Below are 11,340 nucleotides of genomic sequence, written 5' to 3'. Positions count from 1 at the left end.
TATGTTTCTATCTTGCTGTGTCTGAATTTGGTTGAGTTTTTACCATATTCAGCAACTTCCTAGGAAATGTATTTATATCCTACTAAAACATGCCCCTTAAAAATTTTAGCCATTTTCCTTTTTGTTCTTTCATAAGTGTGGGACAGTTAAACACATTTGTAATATGATCATTTTTACAAATAATTATGAAAAGTTTCTTAAAACCCAAGCCAGTTCTCTCTGCTCCAATCTAAATACTAGTCTTAACTTTTTGACATTTATTTTGCAACTCTTTTGGGTCCTGTGGAAGTACTCTATCTTTTCTCATCTGTGAGTCTCAAAATTGTCAATATTCCAGTAAAAGAGAACTAATCTGCAGAGAAAATATGAATTCAAAATTTAAAATATATTTTTCATTTTTAATCCAATTTTCTCTAAAAATAAAACAGAAGCAAACATACCAAAGGAGCGTATCTTGGCTTTGGAGGTGGAGGAGGCATCTGGCACCGACAGAGACGTTTGACTCTAGGTGATGGCAGTATAGGCTCACAAGGAGGTAGTGGTGGTCTTTCTCTTGATGGAGGAACTCTACCTGTACCTATTTTTTTTCCTTTTTCTTTGAATGTAGTCCTCCGGGATGGCATTTTGATTCCTCTTTTTGGTTCCACTGCATCCTTCTTTGAATCTGTAGATGTGGCATCTGATTCATCAACTCTCTTTTTAGACCCAGGTTTAAATAGAGACTCTTCAGATTCAGCATCTGAACTTTTGAACATTTCAGTCTTCTTTAGGTATCTTTTGGAAGACACATCAGATTCAGCACCACTAGACTCTGTGGCCTTCTTTGCAGTCTTCTTGGTGTCTTTCTTTGAATCTCGCTTAACCTTCTTTGACTCCCAATCAGACTCAGTTTCAGTAGACTCTTCGGACTTCATTGCAGGCTTTTTTTGGTCATCTTTCTTTAAATCTTTCTTATCTTTCTTTGAATCTTTTTTACTCTTTTTTGCATCCCCTTCAGATTCAGAATCAGCATCAGTAGACACAGCATCCTTCTTGGCATCCTTTTTCTTATCATCTTTCTTGCCCTTTTTCGAATCTTTCTTTGCATTCTTTGAGTCTCCAGATTCTGCATCAGTAGACTCTGCATCTTTCTTGGCATCCTTTTTCTTATCATCTTTCTTTGAATCTTTCTTGCCCTTTTTTGAATCTTTCTTTGCATCCTTTGAGTCTCCAGATTCTGCATCAGTAGACTCTGCATCTTTCTTAGCATCCTTTTTCTTATTATCTTTCTTTGAATCTTTCTTGCCCTTTTTCGAATCCTTCTTTGCATCCTTTGAGTCTCCAGATTCTGCATCAGATGCAGCATCCTTCTTAGCATCCTTTTTCTTATCTTTCTTTGACTCTTTCTTGCCTTTCTTTGCATCCTTTGAGTCTCCAGATTCTGCATCAGTAGACTCTGTATCCTTCTTTGCACCTTTCTTGGTGTCTTTTGTTGCACCCTTCTTATCTTTCTTTGCATCTTTCTTTGCATCTTTTGAATCTACAGATTCAGCATCAGAGCCCTTCCCCTTTGCATCTTTTTTTGCATCCTTCTTTGTTGGCTTCTTTGAATTATTCTGTGAATAATTCTTTAACCACATATCAAATTCCATGGATTCAGCATCCGATTCCCCTAAATGCACCATTAAACCCACATTTGAACTATTTTTTGAGCAAGTCTCTGATATGGCATCAGAATTATTCTTTGAGCTCTTAGAGTACTTCTTCGTACTTGTGGATTCAAAATCCATCTCCTTGGAATCTTTTGAATATCTCTTTTCTTTTTTTTGATGCTTTATTGAAACTGATATAGAATCTTTGGATTCTGGGTTTGTTTCTGATTTGGACTTTGACTTCTTAGATAGTTGACTTCCATGTGATGATTTTGATGGAGTTTTATCTGCTTTATTTCTTCTTTTAGGTTTCTCATCTACTTCATGTGGGCCTGTATCTTTCTTGGAAATTTTCTTCAAAGCTGTTTCTTTTTTGTCATCTTTGTACTTTTTAGATTCTGCCTTTTTAGAATGGGTTATATGAGTATAAGGATGTCTGAATGAGGCCTGTCTCCTGACGATTAAATTAATAGATGGACTTTGAAATTTTTTCCTTAAAGAATGCCTTATCCATATATGAGCTGGCTTCTGAAGTTCATCTAAATTTCTTTTATCATGTCTCTGAAAAAAATGGTTAGAATAATAAGTTTTTAAATGAGTTATATCTTTTTTATATTGAAACAAATAGTCTAGCTTTTCTATGACCATATATTTAGATTGTGTCTTGTTTCTGTTTCAACATTCTGTGTGTGTTTGTATGTGTGTGTGAGAAAACTCCACTTTGGAAATAAAATGAATTTAAGAAGAACCTCAGAATATCTTCAGCGATTCCTACTAAGATAAGAAGGGGTCCACAATGATTCATGACACTTCAGGACCTGGCCTCACAATAGATAATAAATTCCTTTAGAACTCCTACATGAGAGAGATATTTTGAAACATTTCATGTACCCTTCTGCCCCAAAATAGATAAAAAAAAAAAAAAAATAAGCTGATACTCTTGAAGTGTGTCATGATAATTCTTACGATAGTTTACAATTCTGCAGGCTTCTGGGTTAGCCTGATTTCTACTTATACTTTCAAGATTTTCTTACCAAATTGAGAGCCTAATATCTCTGCTGTGAAGCACTGCTGAAAATAAATACATAAAATAAAACAAGTGTCTTATTCTCATTAATTAGTGTAGCAGTTGCTGCTGCTGCTAAGTCGCTTCAGTCGTGTCCGACTCTGTGCGACCCCATCGACGGCAGCCCACCAGAGTTCCCCGTCCCTGGGATTCTCCAGGCAAGAACACTGGAGTGGGTTGCCATTTCCTTCTCCAATGCATGAAAGTGAAAAGTGAAAGTGAAGTCGCTCAGTCGTGTCCAACTCTAGCGACCCCACGGACTGCAGCCTACCAGGCTCCTCTGTCCATGGGATTTTCCAGGCAAAAGTACTTGAGTGGGGTGCCATTGCCTTCTCCAGCAGCATATTATAATTATTATTTTTTTATTTCTGTCCAAACATTTGTCAAGGCTGGTTGTCACAGTGACCATATAGACTAATTTTACATTTAGTTCTTATATTTCTTCCATTATTATATGGAATGAAAGGAAGACCATGAAGAGAAGCACAAAACTTGGATCTCAATAGATGTAAATAAATGGCCCTTGAATAAATGCATTGACTATTGATCTGCTTTGGGAGATGCTTTTAAAACATATTTTGCTATAACTATGGGTGACCTCTGTAAGCTAACTTTTATTTTGGTTACTTGTAAGAATAACTCCATTTTGTAAAAGCAATAGAAAACTGGAATCTCCAAGTATCTAGTATTTGAATGCTAGATTAAAGAAAACGTAAAGGCCCTGAAACCTCAAGATTGGCTCCTAAGACTCAAATTTTATATGTTTTTGCAGCTGGTAAACATTGCCTCAGAGATCCCACCAGTTTCAGTATTACATTCTCCAGCTTACCTAGCCAATGAGCTTTAAAATGCCTTTGAAATGGAGGAACACATATAAATAAAAGTTCAATAAGAAACAGTTGGGGACAATCTGCTATACAGGGAATTATACACCTAAAATATCTCCATCCTAAAGATATCAAAATTCAAATTATGTATTTTATTTGTATGTATGCATTGTAACATATTATATTTAGTTAAAAATGATCTTGTCGGTACTCACAGGAACTGTGACTTGTATTTCTGAAGGTCTTAATCTCTTATTTCCACCTGGCTGGGATGATTTGGGAAATGTTATAGTTAAGTATTGTTGATTCCGTATTTTTTTGCTTGATTCACTGACTGAAATGAGAGAGGAAAAGAAACAATTTTGCAGCTAACAGCCAGACTTTGATCAGTTCTGAAATATTGCTGAGCAAGAAATATAGTTTAATTTAAACTAAATTATAACTCAAAATATAGTTCCCCCCTCCTAGAGTTTATAGTTTACTTGCATGCCAGTTAAGAAAAAACAAAAAATTATTAGTCCATTTAGAACCAAATTAAGTTTAAAATGATATTTGTAATTTTATTTTCTAGATTAAACCAATACATGTACTACTATGTGTAAAATAGATAGCTAATGGGAAGCTGCTGTATAACACAGGGAGCTCAGCTCGGTGCTCTGTGATGCCAGAAGGGGTGGGATGGGGGAGTTGGGGGAGGCTCAATAGGGAGAGTATATATGCCGGGCCAAGAGGAGCTACTCCACGTCCAAGGTGAGGAGCAGCGGCTGCACTTTGCTGGAGCAGCCGTGAAGAGATACCCCATGTCCAAGATAAGAGAAACCCAAATAAGATGGTAGATGTGGTGAGAGGGCATAAGAGGGCAGAAACACTGAAATCAGAATCACAGAAAACTAGCCAATCTGATCACACAGACCACAGCCTTGTCTAACTCAATGAAACTAAGCCATGCCGTGTGGGGCCACCCAAGACCGGTGGGTCATGGTGGAGAGGTCTGACAGAATGTGGTCCACTGAAGAAGGGAATGGCAAACCACTTCAGTATTCTTGCCTTGAGAACCCTATGAACAGTTTGAAAAGGCAAAATGATAGGATACTGAAAGAGGAACTCCCCAGTTTGGTAGATGCCCAATATGCTACTGGAGATCAGTGGAGAAATAACTCCAGAAAGAATGAAGGGATGAAGCCAAAGCAAAAACAATACCCAGTTGCAGATGTGACTGGTGATAGAAGCAAGGTTCGATGCTGTAAAGAGCAATATTGCATAGGAACCTGGAATGTTAGCTCCATGAATCACGGCAAATTGGAAGTCATCAAACAGGAGATGGCAAGAGTGAATATCGACATTCTAGGAATCAGCAAACTAAAAAGGACTGGAATGGATGAATTTAACTCAGATGACCATTATATCTACTACTGTGAACAGGAATCTCTTAGAAGAAATGCAGTAGCCATCATGTTCAACAAAAGAGTCCAAAATGCAGTACTTGGATGCAATCTCAAAAATGACAGAATGATCTCTGTTCATTTCCAAGGCAAACCATTCAATATCACAGTAATCCAAGTCTATGACCCAACCGGTAATGCTGAAGAAGCTGAAGTCGAATGGTTCTATGAAGACCTCCAAGACTTTTTAGAACTAACACCCCAAAAAGATATCCTTTTCATTATAGGGGACTAGAATGCAAAAGTAGAAAGTCAAGAAATACCTAGGGTAACAGGCAAATTTGGCCTTGGAATATGGAATGAAGTAGGGCAAAGGTTAATAGAGTTTTGCCAAGAAAATGCACAGGTCATAGCAAATACCTTCTTTCAACAACACAAGATAAGACTCTACACATGAACATAACCAGATGGCCAAGACAGAAATCAGATTGATTATATTCTTTGCAGCCAAAGATGGAGAAGCTCTGATAATAAACTCCTTATTGCCAAATTCAGACTTAAATCGAAGAAAAGTAGGGAAAACCACTAGACCATTCAGATATGACCTAAATCAAATCCCTTATGATTATACAGTGGAAATGAGAAATAGATTTCAGGGACTAGATCTGATAGATAGAGTACCTGATCAACTATGGATGGACATTCATGACATTGTACAGGAGACAGGGATGAAAACCAACGCAATGGAAAATAAGTGCAAAAAAGCAAAATGGCTGTCTGAGGAGGCCTTACAAATAGCTGTGAAAATAAGGGAAGTGAAAAGCAAAGGAGAAAAGAAAGATATAAGCATCAGAATGCAGAGTTCCAAAGAATAGCAAGGAGAGATAAGAAAACTTTCCTCAGCGGTCAATGCAAAAAAATAGAGGAAAACAACAGAATGGGGAAGACTAGAGATCCCTTCAAGAAAATTAGAGATACCAGGGGAACATTTCATGCAAAGATAGGCTCGATAAAGGACAGAAATGGTACGGACCTAACAGAAGCAGAAGATATTAAGAAGAGGGGGCAAGAATACACAGATGAACTGTACAAAAAAGATCTTCACGACACAGATAATCATGATGGTGTGATCACTCACTTAGAGCCAGATATCCTGGAATGTGAAGTCAAGTGGGCCTTAGAAAGCATCACTACGAACAAAGCTAGTGGAGGTGATGGAATTCCAGTTGAGCTATTTCAAATCCTGGAAGATGATGCTGTGAAAGAGCTGCACTTATAATGCCAGCAAATGTGGAAAACTCAGCAGTGGCCACAGGACTGGAAAAGGTCAGTTTTCATTCCAATCCCAAAGAAAGGCAATGCCAAAGAATGCTCAAACTATGGCACAATTGCACTCATCTCACACGCTAGTAAAGTAATGCTCAAAATTCTCCAAGCCAGGCTTCAGCAATGTGTGAACCTTGAACTTCCAGATGTTCAAGCTGGTTATAGGAAAGACAGAGGAACCAGAGATCAAATTTTCAACATCTGCTGGATCATGGAAAAAGGAAGAGAGTTCCAGAAAAAACATCTATTTCTGTTTTATTGACTGTGCTAAAGCCTTTGACTGTGTGGATCACAATAAATTGTGGAAAATTCTGAAAGAGATGGGAATACCAGACCACCTGACCTGCCTCTTGAGAAACCTATATGCAGATCAGGAAGCAACAGTTAGAACTGGACAGGGAACAACAGACTGGTTCCAAATAGAAAAAGGAGCACGTCAAGGTGTATATTGTTACCCTGATTATTTAAGTTATATGTAGAGAACATTATGAGGAACGCTGGGCTGGAAGAAGCACAAGCTGGAATCAAGATTGCCAGGGGAAATATCAATAACCTCAGATATCCAGATGACACCACCCTTATGGCAGAAAGTGAAGAGGAATTAAGAAGCCTCTTGATGAAAGTGAAAGAGGAGAGTGAAAAAGTTGGCTTAAAGCTTAACATTCAGAAAACTAAGATCATGGCTCTTGCCCCATCACTTCATGGGAAATAGATCGGGAAACAGTGGAAACAGTCTCAGACTTTATTTTTGGGGGGGCTCCAAAATCACTGCAGATGGTGATTGCAGCCAAGAAATTAGAAGACACTTACTCCTTGGAAGGAAAGTTATGACCAACCTAGATAGCATATTCAAAAGCAGAGACATTACTTTGCCAGCAAAGGACCATCTAGTGAAAGCTATGGTTTTTCTATTGGTCATATATGGATGTGAGAGTTGGACTGTGAAGAAAGCTGAGTGCCGAGGAATTGATGCTTTTGAACTGTGGTGTTGGAGAAGACTCTTGAGAGTCCCTTGGACTGCAAGGAGATCCAACCAGTCCATCCTAAAGGAGATCAGTCCTTTGTGTTCATTGGAGGGACTGATCCTGAAGCTGAAACTCCAATACTTTGGCCATTTCATGCGAAGAGTTGACTCATTGGAAAAGACTCTGATGTTGGGAGGGATTGGGGGCAGGAGGAGAAAGGGACAACAGAAGATGAGATGGCTGGATGACATCAGTGACTCAATGCACATAAGTTTGAGTGAACTCCGGGAGTTGGTGATGGACAGGGCGGCCTGGTGTGTTGCAATTCATGGGTTTGCAAAGAGTCTGACATGACTGAGTTACTGAACTGAACTGAACTTATCTGATATGTATATTTATATCTGATTCATGTTGCCACGCAGCAGAAACTAACAGAACATTGTATAGCAATTATCCTCCAATTTAAAAAATTAATGAAAATAATAGTTACAGTAATACAAAGAATAGGAATGGAATATAAAGATTAACTTTTTCCTTCCAAACATCTTCATCATCTCCACTACCTTCATTTTGTTTAGATTGCAGAGCATATGACTTCTTCTACAGTCCCCATAATAGCTATTAATAGCACAATAGCATAGTAGCTATTAACAGAGCATCGGCTAAATGTCTCAATTGATTAAGTGCTTAGGTTACTCCTCCTCTAACCTCAATGACATCCCAAGCCATAAAAACTAAGGCCACAGACCCAAATGCTTCATTCAGTTCTGACACCCTTATGGCATTGAAACATGTGTATTATTATATGTGTAATGAATCACCAATCCAGGTTCGATGCATGATACAGGGTGCTTGCGGCTGGTGCACTGGGATGACCCAGAGGGATGGGATGGGGAGGGAGGTGGGAGGGGGTTCAGGATGGGGAACACATGTACACCCATGGCGGATTAAAGTCAATGTATGGCAAAACCAATACAATATTGTAAAGTATTTAGTCTTCAATTAAAATAAATAAATTTAAAAAATTAATAAAAAAAAACAAAAGAGAAAGGGCATGTACACATTTGAGGGCACCCAGAATAGAGTGATCAGGAGGATCAAGCCATCTGGAAGCTATCAAAGGAAGAAAAGTGGGATCGTTTAGATAGTTCTTCTGGAGATTAACAAGAGATGTGATCATTATACTCAAATATTTAAAGAGCTGTTACATAAAAGAGTAGTAGTAATAGTAGTAATAAGATAGCTGCAACTGCTAACACATACATAGCACTTACTATATGCTGGACTGTGTTTTAAGCACTTTATATATATCAAGTCTTAGTCACTGCAACACTTTGAATTAGTTAATATTATTTATGATTGACTCCATTGTACAGATGTAGAAAAATAAAGCACCTAGAGAGGTTAAATTACTTGCCCCCAAATCATAAATTTAGCATAAGAGTTAAGATTCAAGCACAGATAGTTTGGCTCAAGAGTCCATGCTCTTAATTATAATGTCAGAGACTTCTTTGTTTCCTGAGGGAATAACTAGACTCAATGGATAAAATTTGTAGCAGTGCAGGTGGATTTCAACTCAATATATTAAGAAATTTCCTAAAGTTTTAGCTGTTCAACACATGAACTGTCAACTTTTTTCTTTCTGACTATAGAAATACTTTAAACACACACACACATACCAATATTCATGCTTCTCTTAGATTTTAACAAAAACTCAGGGTTTTTTACACTTTATCACATGGAATGGAAGAGACCAGTCATTTTCCCTAAAATTATTTTCAAATATAATTTTAATTCTTACTTGGTATGGAATTATCATATGTTTTGATGGTTATTTCTTGCCTGTTTAAAAAAGAAAATATTTTAATTGAATTTGTACTATGTCTAATAATAATAATAACGACTATTATTACTAAGATACCTTTAATAGTAATGCTGTCAGAAATCTGATGTGTTCTCTGAATTCCATTATCTAAGACTGTTTAACTATAATCCACAATTCCCGTCCTCTAAATCAAGTTATAGATGTATATGACTGTATTTCTCATCAAAACTTGAATAAAAATAGACTATAGATCAAAACTGAAATAAAAACACTTCAGTTAAAATAAATAAATCAATTTAAAAAAACTTGGTAAAGAGAAGGAAATATAATCTTATGGGCATATCTAAATAAACTTACTAATGACAAATTTAACTTAGTAAAAAAAAAAAAACCACTAATTTGAAAAATTCTATAACCTGCAAAATATCTTATTTAATTATATAGAGCAATAAATAAAATTAGTTCCCCTGCAATTTTCTAATGAAAACATCTAAATCAGTATGAACCATATATCTTCTAAATTCACTACATATATTTTGAAGACAACCTACCACATTTTAATATTCTTAGTATTTAAACCACTAATTATCTGTGAGAGGGGAACATATAAATGTTGATCTGTATTTTGAGTTGCTCCTACACATGGGAAAATTGGTCCACGGTATTTTCCATTTGGAAATTACACATGTAATATTGTAATGATTGTGTTGTTTATCAAAGACACACATGGTATAATTTGTTTTTAATTTTAAAATTTGTATCTTTTTAAAATTTTATTTTATTTAAGTATTACTTCCTTATTAATTAGCAGGAACAGTAGATTGTGACCATTGCTAATTCTGAGATTGTACTTGTGTGTGCTAAGTCACTTCAGTTGTGTCCGACTCTTTGCAACCCAGAGTCTCTAGGTGTGGCTCAATCAAGTCTATTTAAAAACTCTCACAGGTTATTTGGACACTCAGTTCTAGTTATGAATCACACTCAGTTCTATGTATGAATTCATGGTCTTGAAAAAGAAAACTTCATAGATTTTTGAAATAGTCCAAGCTTGTGATGTTTGCTTTTTCAAAAAAATAGATCAATGGTCTATTCATTTGTATTGAAACCACATTTATTCTATAGCAGAGCTAAAAGGTTAAATGTCCTGGGATCCTGGAAACTTAATTGTTTGAAACTTTGAAATGCTGGCTGGGTCACTGCCTTCACATACTGGGAAAAATACTTTGCACCTGTATTGTTTTTGACTTCTTTGCTACAGGCTAAAGTAATCTTTTTCAAACTTTCTTTTGAGCACAACTCAATGTGTGTGATATGTGGATAATTCAAATTCTACTGTAATAATATAGTTTATAAATCATGCATAGCCAGACATCCTGGAATGTGAAGTCAAGTGGGCCTTAGAAAGCATCACTACGAACAAAACTAGTGGAGGTGATGGAATTCCAGTTGAGTATTTCAAATCCTGAAATATGATGCTGTGAAAGTGCTGCACTCAAAATGCCAGCACATTTGGAAAACTCAGCAGTGGCCACAGGACTGGAAAAGGTCAGTTTTCATTCCAATCCCAAAGAAAGGCAATGCCAAAGAATGCTCAAACTACGGCACAATTGCACTCATCTCACATGCTAGTAAAGTAATGCTCAAAATTCTCCAAGCCAGGCTTCAGCAATACATGAACCATGAACTTCCTGATGTTCAAGCTGGTTTTAGAAAAGGCAGAGGAACCAGAAATCAAATTGCCAACATCTGCTGGATCATGGGAAAAGGAAGAGAGCTCCAGAAAAACATCTATTTCTGCTTTATTGACTATGCCAAAGCCTTTGAATGTGTGGATCACAATAAACTGTGGAAAATTCTGAAAGAGATTGGAATACCAGACCACCTGACCTGCCTCTTGGGAAATTTGTATGCAGGTCAAGAAGCAACAGTTAGAATTGGACATGGAACAACAGACTGGTTCCAAATAGGAAAAGGAGTACGTCAAGGCTGTATATTGTCACCCTGCTTATTTAACTTATATGTAGAGTACATCATGAGAAAAACGACTGGAAGAAGCACAAGCTGGAATCAAGATTTCCAGGAGAAATATCAATAACCTCATATATGCAGATGACACCACCCTTATGGCAGAAAGTGAAGAGGAACTAAAAAGCCTCTTGATGAAAGTGAAAGAGGAGAGTGAAAAAGGTGGCTTAAAGCTCAACATTCAGAAAACGAAGATCATGGCATCCGGTCCCATCACTTCATGGGAAATAGATGGGAAACAGTGGAAACAGTGGAAACAGTGTCAGACTTTATTTTTTGGGGCTCCAAAATCA

At 37.0% G+C, this 11,340-nt stretch overlaps 1 protein-coding gene across 1 annotated transcript; it reads right to left on the bottom strand.

Annotated features, from left to right (window-relative positions):
* Nucleotides 1-384: 384 nt before the first annotated feature.
* Nucleotides 385-8,886, bottom strand: CYLC1 (cylicin 1). The gene is made up of 3 exons (XM_086387134.1): nt 8,877-8,886; nt 3,740-3,858; nt 385-2,192 (listed from the first exon to the last, which is right to left on the bottom strand). The coding sequence occupies exons 1-3, from the start codon at nt 8,884-8,886 to the stop codon at nt 414-416; spliced, it is 1,908 nt and encodes a 635-aa protein (XP_086243260.1). The 3' UTR covers nt 385-413.
* Nucleotides 8,887-11,340: the final 2,454 nt, after the last annotated feature.

The sequence above is a fragment of the Bos grunniens genome, chromosome X (assembly GCF_055505025.1).
Source record: "Bos grunniens cultivar Pamir isolate PY7600 chromosome X, Bosgru_T2T1.0, whole genome shotgun sequence".
In the NCBI taxonomy this organism is placed as follows: Eukaryota; Metazoa; Chordata; class Mammalia; order Artiodactyla; family Bovidae; genus Bos; species Bos grunniens.
The sequence above is the reverse complement of the archived record's forward strand: the minus strand, read 5'-3'. Positions and strand labels throughout refer to the sequence as shown.

What these genes read in the sequence shown, in the direction of transcription:
- CYLC1 (XM_086387134.1), bottom strand. An exon ending in AAATACAAGTCACAGTTCCT is followed by an intron (nt 2,193 to 3,739) that starts GTGAGTACCGAC and finishes CATTTTTTTCAG; the next exon opens with AGACATGATAAAAGAAATTT.